Below are 22,157 nucleotides of genomic sequence, written 5' to 3'. Positions count from 1 at the left end.
CCCCAGGTTATCTAAAGTAAGACTCACTATGATAAACACTGAGGTAACAAAGACTAATGATGATAACAAAGGCTTACATTTATTAAAAAGCACTTACCATGTGTCAGACATTGTTCACATGTGAGAATTTTCACTTAATTCTCAGGATAACCCTAGGAGGTGGGTCCTATGATACTCAGAACTGTAGACTCCTAATACAGGTTTCACCAATGTGGATAGTGCTTCTCATCCCTCATTCAATGCAGTAATACTGGACCATACTTATTTAGTGCTTGCTATGGGTCAGGCACTAATGTTAACCAATTAAATGTCATTATTTCATTAAATTTCTCCAAAACCTTATAAGATAGGGATTATTAATTCCATTTTTCCAAGTTAAGAAATAGATTCAGAAAGCTTAATTATCTTATACAAAGACTGTAGCCAATAAGTGGAACTAAATCTTTGCTCATGCCATGCTATTTACTATAATGTATAGTCTACTTATACATAACTCATTTTGGACAAAAGAAGGTGCTTTTTCTGGGGACTCCCTTAAACACTTGGAAAGACAAGTCTTGCTTACTAGAAATAATTAGAAATTATTTTGAGCACAATCCAAATTGTGTGGTTCTAATAATAAGTGAAGGTAAGTTTAGTAGAAAGAGCTGGATCATTCTGGAACACAGATTAGAGGAGAAAATATTCTTTTTGGTTTTAAATGCCAGCATTGCCCAAGTGGCACTTATATCAGGAACCCACATATACAATCATTACAATAACTGCATTTAAAATAAGGACTGCCATTTGTTGAGTACTTTATCTTTTGCAACGCTTTGGATGTATTCTGACTTATGTGATCCTTATAATCACATTAGTAGGGCAGACGAAATATATGTTCATTTTATCATTGAGGGAAAAAGAGACTGACGTGTCCAGGATTGCATAGTAGCTCTTTGTTGAAAGAGCCAAGTCCAAAGTCAGATTTTGTTAATCTGAGTCTAGCATGCTTTTCTATAAGTCAGTGTTCCCAAGAATCTGGTACAAGTAGCCCTAGTGGTTGTGATATGATTTTAGCTATAAGCAGGACTGCTCTTTATTTTTGCAGTCAATATTTATCTTTATGGATATTAGAAAAATATATGGAGTACAGCAAACCATTATTTCAAGGGCTTTATTGCTTAGTATGTATTAAGTTACAAAAGTGAGTTTAACCAAATGAAAATGTTAAGTAAATAACAGCCCAGGTGGTAAGTACATATGGTAAAAACCTAACCGAAATTTACGAGAGACCACCTTATATAATGCCATATATTTCCTAATAGAAATTATTACTTGTAGTTTCTATTTTGGTGCAGATTCTAAGGGACAAGTTGTACATGTAATTTTTTCTTTGCTTAAAAAAGAATATGTAACACCAATGGTGACTAAAGCATTTTACACCCTCAACATTATTCAGTTTGGCTTTATGTAACAATTCTTTGTATTATTATCTTTCCTTCTTCACTATGCTGTCAACTCCTTGGGGACAATGACTTTATTCATCTTGGTGGTCCTCAGTGTGCTGAGACATTTACCTCAATTAGGTTAGTATTTTAGAAAGAAACAGAGACCTACTTAAGTTACATCAAGAAAAAGAGCCTATTTTCAGAAGGACATGTGTGGACAGATCTAGAAGTAAAAATGATAGAGGCAACTCTGCGGTCAATGGCTCACCTCCCATCCCCCTCTCAGGACATGATTCCACACAGTTCTCTATTTCTCTCTGATACCCTCCTTCCTCCAACTGGCTTCCATTCTGACTCAGAATTTGTTTCCTTATAATTTTGGCTCTTCCATAGCCTCTCTGGCTTTGACTGCACCTCACTTGTGATCTGCAACCCCCTCCCTTTCTCCAGCTTCTTAGTGCAAATTCTCCAAATAGGGAATCTGATTGGTCTACCATTGCTCTTGACAACAGGTCACTCAATCATTTGTTTAAAAAAAACAAAACAAAACAAAACAAAAACTATTGCATCTAATAAGTATCTCAACTTTACATGTCCAATATAGAACAATTGATTCATGTCCCACCAACCCGCTACCACTATCATCTCAGTTCTTGGGCCCCAAACCTTGATTCCCTCTTTGCTTTACCTTCTTCCCATATATTCTTTCCATCAGCCAATTCTATGACCATACCTTTAAGTATATCCTAAATCTTTCCAGTTTTCTCCTTTGCAACTGATAAAACTCTAATTTAAGTCACCATTATCTCCTGCTTACATTAGCCAATAGTCATTTAACTGTTCTTCTTGTCCCACCAAAAAATATATTTTTCACATAGCAGCTAAAATAATTCCTGAAATATACAAGGATGTCCACTCTCACCTCTTTTATTCAACATAGTGCTGGAAGTCCTAGACACAGCAATCAGACAAGAAAACAAAATAAAATGCATCCAAATTGGCAAGGAAGAAGTAGAACTTTCACTATTTGCAGACAACATGATACTACATACAGAAAACCCTAAAGACTCCACCAAAAAACTACAAGAACTGATAAATGAATATAGTAAGGTCACAGGATAGATCAATATACGGAAATCTGTTGCATTTCTATACACTAATAATGAAGTAGCAGAAAGAGAAATTAAGAAGACAATACCATTTACAACTGCACCCAATATAATAAGATACCTAGGAATAAACTTAACCAAGGAGGTGAAAGACCTGTACTCTGAAAACTCTAAAGCACTGCTGAAAGAAATTGAAAATGACGCATACAAATGGAAAGATATTCCATGCTCACAGATTGGAAGAACAAATAATGTTAGAATGTCCATATTACGTAAAACCATCTACAGATTTAATGCAATCTCTATCAAAATACCAAGAGCATTTTTCACAGAACAAGAACAAATAATCCTAAAATTTGTATGGAACCACAAAAGACCCCAAGAAGCCAAAGCAATCTAGAAAAGACGGACAAAATTGGAGGTATCACAATCCCAGATTTCAAGATATACTACAAAGCTGTAGTAATCAAAACAGTATGGTACTGCCACAAAAATAGACACATAGATCAATGACAGAGTAGCTTAAAAATAAAAATTATATGGTCAATTAATCTTCAACAAAGGAGGCAAGAATATGCAATGGAAAAAACAGTCTCTTCAACAAATGGTGTTGGGAAAACTGGACAGCAATATGCAAAGGAATGAAACTGGACCACTTTCCTACACCATACACAACATAAACTCAAAATGGATTAAAGATCTAAATATGAGACCTGAAACCATAAAAATCCTAGAAGAGAGCACAGTCAGTAATTTCTCTGACATTGGCTGTAGTAACGTTTTTCTAGATATGTCTCCTGAGGCAAGGGAAATAAAAGCAAAAATAAACTATTGGGGCTACATCAAAATAAAAAGCTTCTGTACAGTGAAGGAAACAATCAACAAAAGCTAAAAGGCTACCTACAGAATGGGAGAAGATATTTGCAAGTGACATATCCAATAAAGGGTTAGTATCTAAAATACATAAAGAACTTATATAACTAAACACCCCAAGAACAAATAATCCAATTAAAAATGGGCAGAAGACATGAACAGACACTTCTCTAAAGGAGACATCTGGATGGCCAACAGACACACGAAAAGATGTTCTACATCACTCATCATCAGGGAAATGCAAACCAAAACCACAATGAGATATCACTTCACACTTGTCAGAGTGGCCAAAATAAAAAACACAAGAAACAACAAGTGTTTGCAAGGACGTGGAGAAAAAAGAACCTCGTGCTCTGTTGGTGGAAATGCAAATTGGTGCAGCCACTGTGGAAAAGAGTATGGAGGTTCCTCAAAAAATTAAAAATGGAACTACCATATGATCCAGTAATTCCACTACTGGGTATTTACCCAAAGAACATGAAAACTACTTCAAAAAGACATATGACCCCTATGATTATTGAAGCATTATTTACAATAGCCAAATTATGGAAGCAGACCAAATGTCCATAGATAGATGAATGGAAAAGAAGATATGGTAAAAATATAAAATGGAATATTAGTCAGCCATAAAAAGAATGAAACCTTGTCTTTTGTAACATGGATGGATCTAGAAGGTATAAAGCTAAGTGAAATAAATCAGTCAGATAAAGACAAATGCCATATGATTTCACTCATATGTGGAATTTAAGAAACAAAACAAATGAACAAAGAAAAAAAGACAAACCAAGAAACAGACTCTTAACTATAGAGAACACACTGGTGGTTCTCACAGGCGAGGTGGGGGGATGGATGAAACAGGTGAAGGGGATTAAGAGTACACTTATGATGAGTACTGAGTAATCTGTAGTATTGTTGAATCACTATATTGTACACCTGAAACTAATATAACACTGTATGTTAACTATACTGGAATGAAAAATTAAAAAAAATTCTTAAAATATGTAAATCAGATCATATCACTCTCCTACTTTTAAGCAAAGGATTTCTGCTGCATCTAGAATAAAGTGCCTTACATGGCTCAGGATGTTCTATCTGATGTTGCTCCTGCCTGCCTCAATGCATTCCACTCTCCCTCTCATCCACTGTGTTCTTACTATATTCTCCTACTTACTCCTTTACTGTACCAGGTCCCCTCTTCCCTTTGCACTTGCTTTTCTTCTCCTCCTTCTCCTTTTCCTTCTTCTTTTCTTCTTCTTCTTCTTTTCTTTTCTTTCTTTTCTTTTCTCTTCTCCTCCTTCTCCCCCTTCTCCCCCTCCTCCTCCTCCTCCTCCTCCTTCTTATTTTTTTTGCACTTGCTTTTCTTTCTGCAGGAATTTCTTCTCCAGATCTTCACATGGCTCATTCTTTTCAGGTCATTCAGGTCTTAGCTCAAATATCCCCTCCTAAGAGGAACTTCCTTGCCTGTCCCTTTCCCAGTTATTCTCCACCAATCACTGTTTAATTTTTGTCATTACACCTGTTGTTATCTGACATGATCTTGGTCTTTGGTTTGTTTGCTTGTTTTCTTTCTCTGCTCCTTCCCCTTATTGTAATGTCAAGCTCCAAGAGAAGAAAGACCCAATCTATCATGTTCTCCACTGGACCTCCAGCACCAAAAACTGGACCTCTTTGCATGGAGTAGGCATTCAAAAAAATGTGCTAAATGAATGAATGAGCCTCTCTTTGTCCCAGCAACCATTCATAGACTGTTGACCAACTAATAATTTGGTGCCTACCCTCATAAAATTAGCCAAAATGGGTGGGGCCTCTAGGACCCAAACATGGCTGCACATGGTTTAGATCTGTAGCAGAGGGCAAGCACCCTATAATCATCTGGTTACATACTTGGCACCCAATTACTGATCAAATGAGTAAATGGACAAGTTCAAAAGTTCAGCAAGTCTCTGAAGACTTCTGGTGATGCACAGTAAGACTGAAAGAAGAGCTGAGTGTGCTTTGCTTTTTTTTTTCATACTGTCTATGTTTCTCTTCCAGAAAGCATTTTAAAAAGTGCTAGAGACACACTGTTTATTTGGCTAGTGGCATTTGGTTGAAAATTGAAGTGATTTTTAAAACTACAGAAACAGTCATCTGGGCACTAGCGATGAGCTCGAGCTAGAAAGTAATTCATATTACATTTTCATTTAGTCTTGCACAACATAAGGCATTTATATTCATTTTCTTCTATGGCACTGTGTGCTCCAATATGGGATATTTATGCTTTATTTTTTTATCTGCATAAAGGAAACAACAAACTTTATCATTCTTTAGAGAACATTCATTTTGCAGAGGGACCAAATCCCATCTCTAAAGACCATGGTAATCAGAGTAGTAGTTTCAGGTTTGGAAATGGTAAAGTTCATGTCAGTCTAAGATGATGGCTTAAAGTGACAAAAAAAATCATATTTAATGGTTCATTATCCATAGCATTTATTCTGTCCTAACAATTGCTTGTGGTGACTTGCAAAAAGACGGGAGAGACCAGTCCCTTCTCATTTTGACAAGCAATAAACTCAACCTAGAGGTAAATAAGAATAAATTCTTGAAAATTAACCCCGAAGACAAACTCTTTCATATTCTTGTATCTGTGAGGGAAGAGGGGTTAGCAAACAAGTTCTCTTTGCAACTATTGGGCAGACTGTTTTTAATGCCAACATTTTATGAGGGTTTGTTAGGTGAGCACCATGACGTAAATTAATTTGATACATGAATTCTTAAAAAGTTCTATCATGCTGTGTAAGTATTAATTTGTTAATTTAGGCAATTCGTTACAGACCTCCTTATCATTAGTAAAGATTAATAGGGCCTTAATTCTAATTATCTGCACTATGACTCTGTGTGATGGTAATATTAGGTAAGGATTTCAGGGAAATTAGTACAAATTTCTGTATAGTTGAGAACTTGCTGTGGGTCTTGAATGAGACATATAAACTTTCTGTGTTTCAGTTTCATCAATGTTGAGTATTTCTTTTAAAAGACTATGCTCCATGAAAAGAGAATCTCTTTTTCTTTTTGATTTCCTTCATTGACAGGCCCGATGCCTGGCACCATACTGAACACTTATTGTATCGATTAATAAATCTCATAGGAGTTCACTGAAGAATGCTGATTTAATGAAGCAACTGGGATGGGGCAAGTGATAAGATATTTTTGCCAGGGATCAGGTGTAAAGAAAGATGGACATGGCATTCTCCAAAAATTTTGCCAGGAATATAAATGTCTAATAGTTATATAACAATGTGTTTATCTTCTCCAATGATTAAAGAAGCACATTTATTGTATTCCATATTGGGAAGAATGTGAAGAACCAGGCACCTTCATATCCTCTTGGTGGGCATATAAATTCTTTACTGAAGAGGTATTTGGCAAAATCTATAAAAAATTAAGTTTTGTATACCTTTGCCCCAGGAACTTACCTTACACATGAAGTCATAAAATGTAGCATTACTTATAATTGTGAAAAACTGGAACAGCCTAAATATCCATCAGTAGGTGATTGGCTTAATAAATTTTAGTACAGTTGTGCAATAAATTATGGTATAACAATGAGGCCAAAGAATGTGGTAGACCCATAAGGGCTGACATGGAATTAAAAAAGCAATTTAAAAAAATAAGAATTAATTTGCAAAATAATATTTACACTTAGAATCAACCTGCATAAAAAATGAGTGCATGCAAAGAAAAAGCTTGCAATGCTATCCATCAGAACTCTTGATAGTGATTACCTCTGAGAAGTTACATTAAAGGAGATTCTGATATTCTACTTCATTCACTTCTGTACAGTGGGATTTTTCAGGACAGAAAATAAAATGTGTTCCTTTTCTAATAAAGTAAATTATATTTTAAAATGTAGTTATAAACAACAGAAAATGAGACAGTTTTGGATGATGGGATGTAAGATAGAGGAAGAAAGGATGGAAAAATGAAACCCTTGGTAGGTATGCTAAAATAAAGTATGAATGTGGAGGCTGTTGAACATAATTCTCAGCTAATTTTTAAAGATTCCAAGAGCTAATCAAGTGCATCTCAGACGAAGTCCCAACTCTGCAAGTGACTCTCTGCACTTTCCACTTATTTATGATATCTCAGTGCTGGGCTTAAGGAGCATTACAACTACAAATCCTTCATTGTAATCAAAGATGTTCAGGCTCCCTGATTAGTAGCTGGGAACTCTCAGCTCACCAACTCCTGCTTCCTTCCAAATCCACCTTTTTGCCAGGGACATGAGGATCTGCCATAGCACTAAACCCTCTGGAATAACTTTGTTAGAAAACCATGTCATTTATTTGACTCCTTAACACCTAGCCTCCAAGTGACAGCTACTACTTCAGCACAGAATCTTACAAAATAAAAAGTGAAAAGTTCTACAAACTGTATCAGCAACAGCTCATTTATTTCAGATTCTAGCCAGCTGTAAAAAAGGAAAAATGGTGATCATTACAGCACCAGCCTGGAGTTGTTTTCCTTCACAGTTTATTCCTGGACGTGGGAAATCAACTGGAAGGCAAATGCCAGTAATTCTGAGCCCCAAGGAATACAGTGTCTCTGAGAACCATTCCCTAAATTCCTCTTGCCTGCCCAGCCCGCCTGTCTGTGGGGAACAGGCTATAGATCTGGGAGGGAGGGAAGGAGTCACTGTGATTGTGGGGGTTTGTCAACCTAAGGACATCACTACTGTTCCTTACAGTGCAATGGTGAAGAGCCTTTGAGGTAAGCCAAACCTAGATATTCAAATCCCAGTATTGCCACTTATCAGCTGTATGACCTTGGGCAAGTCATTCAACCTCAGTGAGCCTGTTTTTGCGCCTGTCAAGTAAAGTTCAGAGTCACTGTCTCATAGAGATGTTATTTCCCAGGGATGTTAGAACATAATATATGGGACATGTTTTGCACAGTTCCTCTTATCTGGTAAAATTATCTGGCTTTTATTTGATCATAATGGTGCTGATCATGATGATGATGAGAATCATCATCACCATCATCATGATCATCATCCCTGTTAGAAGAGAGTTTGGGGTGGCTGTAAATAACTCTGTTAAAACACTCATGGGCATCAAAAGATTTAGACAGGTTTCCAGGTTTGGCATTTACTAGCTGCATGATCTTGAAAAAGATTTAAGTCTCTGCGTGCTGATATGTAAAAAGGGGAATAAAAATACTCTGGCTCAGCTTTCGTTAACAGTGTTGTTTGACAATCCAGGGGATAATGACCATACCAATAATTATACACACACACATACACACACACACATACATATACACACATACATATATATAAGATGAAAAAATTAACACATCCATCCTACTTTCTGATTTCTACCCTCATTTCCACTTGGTCTAGTGGGGAGAGGCAACTTGTGCTTCAGTCTTTTTGGCAGGGGCTGGGGGGGGACATGCTCAAAAGCACATAATGGGGTGACAGTGAAATTGCTACAGTTCACCCATTACTACACAGTTTAAATTACTATTTGCTTCTTTGTCACATTTGGAAATAACAAAAAATAGAAATATCCATTTGCTTATTCATGGTAACTTTCTTTTTCTATTTTATCACGCTAAGCGTAACAAATAAGGCAAGTGTTTGCTTAAACCAAAGTGTAATCTCAAATTTTTTTAAGAAAAATCCATCAACGTTAAAACGCAAAATATCAGGCAATTGCAAATTGAAGCTCTACTTATTTCTCCCTAGGTCCCCAATCCTCCACCTTCCGTGTGTCTAAGAATCACATGGGCCCACCTGGCACTAATGCTGAGTAGTAGGTCTGCAGCAAGATCTTGGAATCTCTATTTTTACCAAGCTTTCTACATGATACAGACACAGGTAGGGGTCCCTGAACCTCACACCAGGAGAGATTCTCAAGTCCTGAGTCATGTCCTGGCTCTGCACTCCCATAGCTGGGTCCTAGAAGGGGAATCAGGAATGTGAATCTCAGCCTTACGGTTGTCATCGCTGTTACACACACTCAGCCCTGAGGCGTTTACCTTCCTGTTCGGACTGCAGAGCATCTGGCAAGCAGGCAGCTTGAGCACTTGCCTCCTCTTTGTTTGACCTTGTGGCCCCCTGACAATTCAATTCATTTCATGGCTCACAAAATGCCATTCTTTCCGGGATAGGTGGGGCTGGGAAAGGAGAGGGAACACAGGTCCCCCACCACTCAACTGACAGCAGCTTGACCTCATAAAGTCTATTGTGTGACTTCTGGCCACCAGCTTGATAGCTCTAGGGGATGCAGAGAATGTTCTAACATTTCTCTGTTTCCAGAAAAGAAGGAAGCAGAGGTGGAGGTTAATGGGACCTTGGAACAGCACCTAACATTTTCAAGGGATGGGACATACAGATAGATATGAGTGGGATGTTTCCTTCGGACATTCCTAGCTGTTCCTATAGCTGAATTCCTTTGCTCTTTTCTAGGCAACTTGGTCTCTGTCTTTGTCTTTCTGTCTCTCTAATTCTAGGAAGGAAAACAGACAAAAGAAAGAACTAGAACTTATTTTTATAACTGAAGAAAAGCAATGCTTGCATCCTTTCAAGGTGTAGAGCTTCTCCCAGGTAATGAGTTCTGCTCACCACACTCCCTCATGCCTGCTCTGTAAAATTACACACAGTGAGACCAAGAACAACATAAAAGGCTCACTCAGCATACGCTAATTTAATCTCTGCCACTTGTCAACTCCCTCAGGGAGCTCCACAGAAACAACAGCCTTGATCACATAACCTACAATCATTCTCAGTAAGTGCCCCCCAATCCTGGTCTTGAAAATCCTGTTCAGATTTTACCTAAATAGAACAAATATTAGGCAAGCCCTGTGAAGCTGAAAGAAAGAGACTTGTATAAAGTAATTTCATTGAATCTTCATATTTCCTTCTGCTCTCTCTAAAGCAGTGTCGGTGGCATGATCAGGGTTCCTGGCCAAGATCAAGTACAACTGTTGCCCTAAGAAGGAAAGCAATGTATTTCCATCTTCGTAGAATTAGGGGTCTAATTCTCTCTTAAGAAAGTTTTAACTCAGGGGGCGCCTGGGTGGCTCAGTCAGTTAAGCGTCTGCCCTCGGCTCAGGTCATGATCTCAGTGTCCTGGCATCAAGCCCTGCATCGGGATCCCTGTTCAGTGGGGAGCCTGCTTCTCCCTCTCCCTCTGTCTGCTGCTCCCCCTGCTTGTGCTCTTCATTTCTCTCTCTGTGTCAAATAAATAAATAAAAATCTTTAAAAAAAAAAAGAAAATTTCAATTCAATTTTCTCATTTTATAGATAAGGAAAACAGGTTCAAATGGGAACTCTGTGCTGGTCATTGCCTATTTGTTCTCAGTTCCCTCCTCCTTCCACATTCTTTTCTGCATTTCGGGAGCTTGATTTCCTTACCAATTGGCTTCCAGTTAGGTTCAACCAATGGGAAGCTCCAGTGGGAGACTAGAGGGTGGCAGTAAGGGAGAAGCCAGGGTATCTCTCCCTCTCTTTCTCTTGCTGTTTTGGGCAGTATCTCTCGCGGTGGCTGCATCTCTTTTATGTTTCATGCTCCTTCTGGATGCCTCCTCCTTCCATAGTCCCAGCTTCTGCCACACAGGCCCCATCCTCTGCTCTAATAAGATCCCTTCTTCCCTTTATGCCTCTTGCTCGGGGGGGTCAGTAAACACCTGCCAATATGCAAAACTGAGGATATTTTGTAGGTACTTATATAATGTAATCATTAAAAAATATATAAACCATTCTCAGCTCACACACCATGCAAAAAAGGCAGTGGGCTGGCTGGATTTGGCTCAAGAGCCTTACTTTGCCATCTCCTGTTCTAGCCCTAGGGGCGGGGGTGTTGTCGCACAGTTACTAACCTCTGGATTGCCTCTTGGTCCCCCTTCCCATAATGCAACCCCTGTCTACCTAGTTCCCTATCTTACCTTTTAAAAATTGAGCCATCAGGGATGAGCTCTCTTTTTCTGACTGGACCTTGACTGATACTGGCAATGACTTGTTTACAACTAGTAGAATTATTGTCCACTTCATAAATTTCTTATGGCTTTCTGAAATGTGGGTGCAAACATATCTCAATGGAATCCTGTAAGTTTCCATTTAAATTAGGTCAGCTGGTTGCCTACGTGTGTGTGACCATTCTGGTTGACGTCCTCATGCAGTGTTGAAAAACTCATGGCACTAAGAGGTGCCTATAAGCCAAAGTTGGCCTCCATGCTGACCAAATGCTACCTAACATCACTGGCAAAAGTGATGGAGAAAGCTGGGAAAAGATGACCAACAGGGTTGGGTTGTAGATGCAAATTCCCATAGGAGGTGAGGCATGGATGACGATGTGAATATGAAGTGCTACCTACCACACAGCACCCTCTGACCACCTCTACCCCTGTCCAAGTCACCACCAACCCTCCCCTGGATGGCTGCCGCTGTCTCCTAACTGGCCTCCCTGACTCCACTACTGCCCCATGCCCCCTTAAGACTATCTATTTTATAGCCACAAGCAAGATCTTTCAAAAACATAATGTTGCATGATTCTGCTGCTCAAAACCTCCAAAGACTTCCCATCTCACCCTGTATAATATCCAAATTCCTCATATTATCCCACGAGACCCTATGTGATCCAGCTTCTGTCTGCTTCTTCAAGTTCATCTCCTGCCTCCCTCCCTCAGCCTCACTCCAACCCAGCAAGGCTGGTCTCCTTGCTGATCTTCAGACCCTCCCCAAGCTCAGACATCAGGCCTCTACGCTTGCTCCTCCCTCTCCCAGGAATATGCCCCTTGGGGCTTTGAGGCAAGCTCTGTCACTCGCTCTCCCTCTCTCAATTCTTGCAGATCCGCACTCCAATGTCACTTCTCAGGGAGGTTGCTCCCAACCAGCTAATCTAACACAACACAGCTCCTCCTGCAATCTCTTTTATCTTCTTAATTTCCTGTCAGCATTGTCCATGCTGTTCCATTGGCTTAGAACATTCTTTCCTCTTCTCTTTTTACTGGCTTAAATGCTATCTCTTCAGGGAGGGCCTTCTGGATCATTCTTTCTATATAGGTGTCCTTTAACTCTCTCCACTCCACCAACACTTATTTTACTTCTCTATGCAATGTTCACCTTCTTCCTGGAAATTACCACTACTCTCTCTCTCTCTCTCTTTCTGTGTGTGTGTGTGTGTGTGTGTGTGTATTCTTTGTCCACATCTTTAATGTCTTCCTCCCATCCCTGTATAATTGTAAATTTTAAGAGGGAAGGGGCTATGTCCACTTCACCAATATATACCATGTGCCTCCACAGCACAGGGCCTTGTACACTGTAGGTGCTTAATAAATACTTATTGAGAAAATGACTAAGTGATATGGGGTAATTCACAGAAGTAGCAAAGATGATTAAAGAATCTCCTCACCCTATTAGAGGCCATCCGTCACCCATCCACATCTCTCTGGGTTTCTCTAATGGTTTTCGAATGCAAGCATCTGAGATCTCTGCTTGAAGGCTTTGTTGGGCTGCAAGTGTATGCTTGGTCTGCATGCAGTGCCAGGGAGTTAACAGAAGCTGCAGTAGTAGTTTTTGACCAATATGGCCAATAGGAGTTGGTAGATAATTATCCCAGCTTCATCACTTGCCTGATAGAATTACTCTGAAGCATATTATCTGTGTTTTCCTAGAAGTCTCAGTTGCCCCAATTGATCATGGTGGTACCTTGCTCATTAATCTACTCTTTAATGGTTTTCTTCCCTTTCCCCATGCCTTACTGGTGCTGTCAGGGATCACATGCCCAGACACTACAAATCCTTGTGTCAGGGGGTGCTTCTGTGAGAATCCAACTAAGGCATCCTCCTAAGTCCCCACCACCACTCATCTTTTGGGGAAGTGTTGCAACATAAGTGCTCTAATCTACACAGTGGGGTGGGGATGGAGTAATTTGTCATTCACTAATTTTTTCATTTAACTCATTCCATGCCAGCAGCCACTGTACATGTTTTCTGTGATCTCTGCAGATACTCCCTACAAATGACAGTTCTTGTCTTCACTGCAGGAATCTCCAAACACGGCTGTCCTTATCCTTGGTCTACAGCTATGCCAGTTCCTTGCATTACATTCTATTAATCAAGGGCATCTGGGTGGCTCAATCAGTTAAGTGACTGACTCTTGATTTCAGCTCAGGTCACAATCTCAGGGTCCTAAAGTTGAGCCCTTCATCGGGGGTCCATGCTCAGCAGGAAGCCTGCTTGAGGATTTTCTCTCTCCCTCTGCCTCTACCCTCACTTGTACATGCGCGCTCTCTCTCTCAAATAAATAAATAAATCTCTTAAAAAAAACAAAAACTATTAATCGTATCCACAACAAGGACACTACAATTCAGTGAACTCTTCATGTGTGCCAAACTCTGTGTTACATAAATAACTTGTATGACTTAACTGAAAGGTCACAACCATGCTAAGAGGAAAGTACTATTATTTCCTTCTTACAATAAGGAAACCTAGGCCCAGGGAGATTATAACTTGTCCATCCGCTAGGTGGCAGAGCTTAGATTTGAAGCCAGATGTTTGGCGAAAGATACCCCATTAACCCTTTGGCTACACCACCCTCAAATCTTCTCAGCCCTCCCTGCCCCATAGAACCACCAGGTCTCATCACACACAAAATTTATTTTAATGCACAACATTATGATGAGATACTGTAGTTATAAAGTTTCTGAAACGTTAGCCAAAAAGAGTGAAACCATAAACAAATGCTTAAATGTAATTGCAAATGCAGCATTTCCTGAACACAAGGAATAAAACATTGCAGCCCTTAACATTTTTATTTTCCCCAAATTGGCCCTTATGGTAAAAAGAACAGTTTATCACCACTGCTCTAGGGTATGGATCTTAGAGAAAGAATGCTTTTCCACCAACAGAGCTAGCATTACTAGGTAATGGCCCAAATTTCACAGATTTCCTGGCATCAACATACACCTGCACCATTCCAAACAGGAGTGGCAGAATCAGAGCAAGTGGCTATGGTTATAAAGGGGAGAATAGGGCTTATGCAGCCAGTGCCCAGCTGAGCACCCCAGCTTGCCTTTCCCTCAATACAGAAGACCGCTTCTCAAATTCCATTTCAAGAATCTTGAGGAACATAACACCCAGTGCTCGGGTGTTATACGCAAACAATGAATCATGGAACACTACATCAAAAACTAATGATGTAATGTATGGTGATTAACATAACATAATAAAATAAAAAAAATGTAAAAAAAAAAAATCATGAGGAACAGACTCAGAATCTCATGCCCCCACCCCACTCAGGCCACACAACCCCAGCAGTACCATGTTAATGCCACTGAACATTCTCCATTCTGTCACGTTGGGAGGATTTCATTCTCCCATTAGTTTAATGAGAAAAAATACAGACCTGATGATACCTTCAATGACAACTTAAATAAGCATTAAAGATAAGAGCCAAAACCAAGTTAATAAATGTGAGACAGTTAAATATGTATGCACTTTTTAATGTTTGCATATGGGAGAGAGAGAGTTGGGGAAGCTACCATTCTGGGTAAAATGTAACATAATAAAGGGGTTGTTTTGTTGTCTTGGGGGTATTTTTGCTAATTAACCAAAATAATCATCTTTTTTAGCTCTCTATTTTTAATTCCTTTCTTGATAATGGAAGTAGAAATATTATACTAAAAGAGAACTTATTGAATGCCAGGCCTTGTTTTAAGCATTTTCCATATATGATTCACTTAATACAATACTACTGTGAAATATGTAACACTGTCTCTGTTTTACAGATAAAACAAAGAGGTAGGCAACTTTCTCAATAAAACATGACTAGTAAGTATCAAAGTGGGGATTTGAACCCAGGCAGTCCATCTTTATAGTTCAAGCTATACTATGTTGTTTCAGTAGATTAACGGTATAAAAAGTCATAAAATCTTATTATAGAAAATCTGGAAAATGTAGAAAGTATAAAAAGAATATTTGATTCATTCATAATTTCACCATAGAGAAATAAATTAACAATTTGATGCAACGATCATGACATAATCTTCATAAATATGATTTAGTTTTTGTTATTTGGGTATCCCATGAGAAAAGAAGTGTGGTTAACCACCAAATTTAGAGAATATATTTGGGATGGACTGACAAAGTATAGACTATGTCTTATACAAAATTTATTTTGGAGGTGCCATAGATCACTTCCCAAATCTGAGCAATCTTCTATTTTTCAGAAACTGAGGTTGAAGTACATGCTAGTATGACTTCCAAAGGAAGAGACCCACCATTTTGCTAAGATACCATGAATAGAGAAAACCAACTATGGCTTCATATTTTCTTCTAGAACAGTGGTTTTTAAAGTGCTTGTAGGAGACCCAGGGTTCTAAGGAGATACTGGAGGGGCTGCAGCAGGGAGTGGGCGATGTGTTTGGCAGGGAGAGGGCGAAGGAAGACCAGCTCTGTGCTTCAAGCCCCTTTCCTCACTGGCTTCAGCTTTCTCAGGGACTCCCATCTGTTCTAGATACAGAGCTTCTGAGCAAGGTAGTGTTTGGAAGACAAGTGTCTGCTACTGAAAAAATAATAGTGCACTATCTTTGTCTCAGAACCCAACTAAAAATATTTCAAAGAAGTGGGCCACTGTCCTCATAGATGACAATAAACATTTGTATCCAATTTCTTCAGCTGCCTTTTATTGGGTAATATGTCTTGGGAAGAAAATTAAGCCCAATACCAGAAACTGTTTGCTTGAAGTATCTTTTCAAATTGTACACTTAGCCAAGGATTGCATGAAATTAAATATTACTCTGTTCACCACCAAAAACAAAACAAAACAAAACAGGCACTGTTTTCCTATCTAAACAGGTCTCTTGATTACTCTCTTCCAGTATGAGAGACAGAGAGACCTGGGTGCAATGTTTAGTGACTTGTTGATCTTCAAATCTTAATGGACTGACCTTCAAATTATCTGTTGCTACCAATCTTTTGGTAGGAAGTCATTGTGAAGGTAATGCAGACATTACAATTTCATGAATAATGTTACTAAGCATCCTACCCCTGCTGCCCAGCCATTGACATTTATCTCCTGTGCTAGATTCCAGCCATTGGTAGTTCTTATCTCCTATCCTAGATCCCACATATTGATCAATGAGTGTGCACTGGCTTGGCCATTCTCCATTAAAGCCAAGGAATGCATCCAGAACTTTAGAAGTGTCAAGCACCCCTCCCTCCACCCCCATCAGCCTCATTTCTACTCATGCAGGTAGCTTTTATTACCAAATTACCAGGGATTCTATCCTCAATATTACCGAGTTTTACACTTAGTTTAGAGAGTATCTACTTGAGCAGAGGTGTTTGCAACTTCTATCAGTTCTACTCTTAAAAACCATTCAGTATATTGGTATAAATGCCACTTCCCATGATTCATTGGCTATGAGCTGAGGCACTTTTGTTTTGGACTAGGGAAAGTTCACTAAATCAATATAATAAGGATGTGTTCCATGATACACAGATCCTCTGAGATGCTCAGTGAGGAAATGTGTCTGCAGTCAAGCATATTTGAGAAACATTGTATTTCTCTTGGTGATTCAAAATGTGCATTAGAAAAGCAGAGTGCTAAGAAGTATTTCTTAAATTTATTTGACCATATAATTTTTAATTTATCCCTCACCCCTTCTCTCCCTCCCTCCTTCTTTTCTTCATTAAACATTAAATACCTAGGGCTCCATGGGAAAGATTTTGGAAAATACTGTACTTTCCTATTTAAGAAAAGTTTTCAGGGGTCAATTTCTACTTTTCTCTGTAATCCCAGAGCCAGCACCATGTCTGGCACAAGGTGATTACTCAATAAATATTTAATTGAAGTGAACAAGAGAGTAGATTAATGAGATGCCAAACATCGGGCTGAAAGTTGTTTTAAAAAATAATACCAGGGATGCCTGGGTGGCTCAGTCGGTTAAGTGTCTACCTTCAGCTCAGGTCATGATCCCAGAGGCCTGGGATCAAGTCCCCATCAGACTCCCTGCTCAGCGGGGAGTCTGCTTCTCCCTCTGCTGCTCCCCCTGCTTGTGCTCTCTCTCTCTCTGTCAAATAAATAAAAATCTTAAAAAAAAAAATACCAGGTAGGGGCACCTGGGTGGCCCAGTCAGTTAATTGTCAGACTCTTGATTTTGGCTCAGGTCATGATCTCACGGTCGTGAGATCGAGCCCAGCATCAGGCTCCATGTTGGGTGTGGAGCTTGCTTAAGATTCTCTCCCTCCCTTTCCCTCTGTCCCTCCCCCTCCTCTAAAATAAGAAAGAAATGCCCTCTCTGTGAGCATGAATGGCCATCTCCTACCTGAATGGGTAGGCAAATGCTATGTCAATGCTGAGGTTACTTTCCGTCTTGTTGGCACAGTCCACACTCAGCCGCAGGCCTCCAGAATAGCCACCACATGTTGCAAATGCAAAGATTGCAAAAAGCTGTGGAGAACAAAAAAAACAAGAAAGAAGAGAGTCATTAGAATCATGCTAATCTAATGAAATATATAAATAGGAGTTTACTGTCTGGGTTGAGAGAGGTTATGTTTCTTCTGAAATGTGGCATTATATTTGGTTCAGGAAGGAAGATGAAAGCCAGGAGGATGATGGGGACTGTAGAGGTGGTCTCTGAAAAATAGTCCGGCAACCTGGGGTAACTTTGCTTGGAGGAAAACTGAACACAAGGACAAAATATCTGTGTTCGACTGTGTAAAGAGCTGTCATGCCTCAGAAGGTAGAGATACGATCTCATATCAAAACATCTGGAAAGTTACACACTAAGGGATTAATGACGGATGTCTCCAGGTGGGAAGAATTTGAGGTGTCTCCTTGCTTTCTTCTTTTGGTTTATCTGTGTCTTCTGCAATAAACATATTTTATCTTTTGGAGTAATATAGTTTTTTCTTTTTTTTTTTTTTTAAAGGCATAGTCAGAATTTGAGAGCTAAAGAGCTTTGGGAGAGTAGATGAGTATCTAGAAGGCTCTACTTCAGAGCATCTGATTTCAGTATGTCAGCCTCAAAGCCTCCCCAGTTGTTACATCTCTGTATTAGTTGCTCTTTGTCAACTATTAAAAGGTTCAGCTGGTTACCAACTAATGTCATAGTCTATCCTGGTGTAGAACATGGGTCTGTGGGAATTAGGTACTGAAAATGAGGAGCAGGAAATCAGGGAAGGCTTTAAGAAAGAAGATACATCTGGGAGACCAAGGATGGCGTAAGATGGGAAGCAAATGCTAAACTTTGTCTGCTTAGTTTGGCTAAATTCAAAAGTATTTCCTGCTCATTTCCAAAGAAAGTCAGTCAAGTGCACTTAACACTAACCCATGTTGTAATACTCCCATTTATTTTATTTTCATTTTGGAATTCAGGTTCTTGAGGTAGTTTGGGGTCCCATTAGGAACACTAGCTCACTTTGCACAGCAAACAGAATTATTGTGTAAGGGTTAAGTGCATGGGCTCTGGAATGTGATCTTGGGAAGGTTCCTTAATTTCCCCATGCCTTGGTTTCCTCATCAGTAAAACAGCATTGATAATAACTCTTCTGGGTCATTTTGCTATTGGTGATATAAAGCAGACAGTTGCTGTGGACAAGAAGGCTGCTGGAACTGGTAATGTTACCAAGCCTATTCAGAAAGCACAGAAGACAAAATGAGTGTTATCCATAACACCTGCCACCTCAGTCTTACTCGATAGAAGAGTCTTAGAGCTGTTGGCCTCAACTGGCCATCTAACTTTAATAGGAAAGACTGGTTAATGATAAAACCTTCACAGGGAAAGGAATATTTTGGGGACCATTTTTTTTTTCTGTGTGTGGCAGTTTTAAGTTACTAGTTTTTAAAATCAGTATTTTAAAAATGGAAACAACTTGACCAAAAGACATAGTAGATATAGTAAGAGAAAACTGTGTTTATATGTGTTACTGTGTATAAAGCATTTAGAACAGATCTTGGCAGAGGAAAAGTATTCAATAAACGTTAACAAATGTTATTACTCTAAATGGATGTGGATGGCTCCTTAGATGTTCCAGGCCATAAAATAGGAAATTTAGACTTACTCTCTAGCTAAATTGACGCAACCATCAGCCCCAGTGAACTGGCATCCAAGCACTCCAGAAAAACTGATCTGTTTTGCTTTGCTTTGCTTCCTAATTTGCCTCATCAATAGCATTTGAGGAGGCGTTCAGAAGCTACTCCAATCCACTCCACCATCTGGGGCTGATACACACAGAACACCAAGACTGAAGGGAACCTGATTTTTATCCCTGTGGTGTGCATCTGCTCACTTCTCACGACCAAATGCTCTCTTTCTTCAGCTTTTAGTATTGGTAAGAATAAGTAGGGAGTGAGTTTAAGTGCTCAATGTTTAAATCTAAGTTGTATTATATAATACTGGATGTCTCAGCCCTTTGTTCCCTGTCAGAATACTGCCTTTGGTAAGACTTCTTCCAGAAGAGTGGAGTAATGGAGCCCTGAGCTCTGTGGTATGGCTATGGAGACAGCTCTTATCCTGCTCAAGCTTCCTCATCTGTAAGACAGGAATGTCCTCTGTAACTCCTTGAATCACTGAGAGAATTAAATAAGATGGAATACATATTTATGTGCAGCCCCTCTCAATTCATGCAGAGATTTAGTGGTATTTACACATGTATACTTCTATGGGGCAAGAGTCCTAAGGGTGTAACCAGCACTTGTACATGTCAAGGTTAGGAGGAATTGTCTATTCTTGTCATTATTAAGTGCCTATTATAGGCCAGGTATTGGGCCCAGCACTTAACATATGTGACATTATTTTCTCTTAACAGCAATGATGTGGGCGTGTGTGTGAAGCTTAGCATTCCCATATTAAAGATGTAGCAGAATAGCATAATGGCTCTAAGCAGTTGCATTTTAAAAAATTCCTTGAAACATTAAAATGTAGCAAGTTAGATTTGAAGGGACATAAAGATAAATCCTGTTAATTTCAGTGCTTAATAGCTATAAGGGAACTACCCTTGGCTTTTCATCTTACATTAAAGTGCTTTATATACAGTAAGGTATTATTAATACTACCATGTAATGAACTTAAGATGGAATGGTAATTATGTATTTAACTATTCAAAATGTTAGATGCATAGAAGGAAGGTGTCAGACTATTAAAACCACACACACCACTAGTTTTTCTTTTAACTTCTATCGAGCTCTGAAAACATTAAGACATTGTACTTGAGTTAAATATGGTACCTATGGGCTTTCTGGTTAACTTTCTCCCTTCCCCCAGTCCTTACTGATTAAAGGGAAATCATACTGTGTGACCAATATCAAATTCACATGGGTTTGGTGAGGATTAAACAGATAATGTTTGTACAACACTGGGAGAGTCAGATCCTGCTGAGTGAATAACGTATTACAGGCATGGTTGATTCCATATCTGGGAGAGTGAAATCAACTCCCTCAGATTCTATCAGCTAGGGGCCTAGGTCTATAATTGGAATACATCAAGACAGAGTGGGGAGAGGGGACCAGAAGCTCTTTGGTGGGTCAAAATTCCCTTGGTGTTGAAGAGGAATGTAGAGTGGGAGGGAACTCAGAAAATGCTCTCACGGATTCCCCTCCCAGAAGTCCGCCCAACCGCTCCTCCCTAGGTGGTCAGGCAGAGCAGTTGTGGGAGTCAGGCAGAACCTGAGTGTGAGTCCAATTCCTAGCTGTCTGACACTGAGCAAGTTATTTAACTTCTCCAAACCTCAGTTCCTCCATCTCTTAAATCAGGACTAATTCACTGGTTCATTCAGCAGACGTTCAGTGGTGTACTTACTTGGCGTCAGCTGGGAGGGAACAGGAAAATAAAAAAGAGAAAACACAAAGACAAAGAAGGCCCCTGCTCACTATGGAGCTCAACACTGGATGGCGGGACAGAGTCAGACAGAACATACAAGTGAAACAATTACACATTGTGCTATATGTTTTGTGGGGGGGAAGCTCTTCTAGACAGGGAGGTACACCTGATGAAAGTTACATGTAAGCTAAGACCTTCAGGATGAAGGACAGGAAGCCATGGGGAGTGGAGGGAAGTGCTCTGGGCAGACGGAACAGCTCCAGTGAAACCCCAAGGGAGGAAAGCTTGTCAATGGGAGGTCAATGTGGCAATCAGATCATGAAAGAGGCTGAGAAGAATAGTGTTTACCTCATACAGTTTTGTGTGCTTTAGCTGGGAGAACATATGTAAGGCATCAGGTTCACAGCCCTCAGCAAACATTAAAGTGTCTCCTCCTCCTTCTGCTTCTCTGCTACTATTACTATCACCACTACACTACTGAAGGAACTAAGAACTCCAGAGGAAAATTCACTTGCCCCCACTCAGCTAGAGCAGAGTTGGAACTAGATTCCTGGTCTCTGGACTCCCTGAGTCAGCATTCTTCTAATTAGCTCTACAATAGCAGGGAGAACAATTCCTTGCCACCTGGGTGGGAGTTAACTGTCAAATGTTCCAGGCTTCTTTACCCAGAAACGCACCATGGTGCTTTAGTGGCCTGAGGTTCTCCATGTTTCTTCTGAGTGTCTGACAGGCACATATGGGCAAGTTCACTAGCCAAGCAGAATGGATGCTTTGTGATCAATTTGTCCTCCCTCCTCCCTCCCTACTTCTCTCCCTCCCTCCTTCCTTCCCTCCCTCCTCCTTCTTTCTTCCTTCCTTCCTTCCTTCTTCCTTCCTTCCTTCCTTCCTTCCTTCCTTCCTTCCTTCCTTCCTTCCTTCCTTCCTTCCTTCCTTCCTTCCTT

At 39.7% G+C, this 22,157-nt stretch overlaps 1 protein-coding gene across 2 annotated transcripts in view; it reads right to left on the bottom strand.

Moving 5' to 3' along the window:
- The window catches only part of SYNPR (synaptoporin), a 304,031-nt gene that overhangs the window by 93,656 nt on the left and 188,218 nt on the right, over positions 1–22,157 (bottom strand). For both annotated transcript variants that reach the window (XM_032411681.1, XM_032411682.1), the window contains one exon: positions 17,722–17,846. In XM_032411681.1, the coding sequence (XP_032267572.1) occupies positions 17,722–17,846 (125 nt within the window). The remainder of the gene's footprint in view (positions 1–17,721; positions 17,847–22,157) is intronic.

Source organism: Phoca vitulina, unplaced genomic scaffold, assembly GCF_004348235.1.
Source record: "Phoca vitulina isolate PV1807 unplaced genomic scaffold, GSC_HSeal_1.0 scaffold13, whole genome shotgun sequence".
Lineage (NCBI taxonomy): Eukaryota > Metazoa > Chordata > Mammalia > Carnivora > Phocidae > Phoca > Phoca vitulina.
This window is presented reverse-complemented; position numbering and strand designations above follow the sequence as displayed.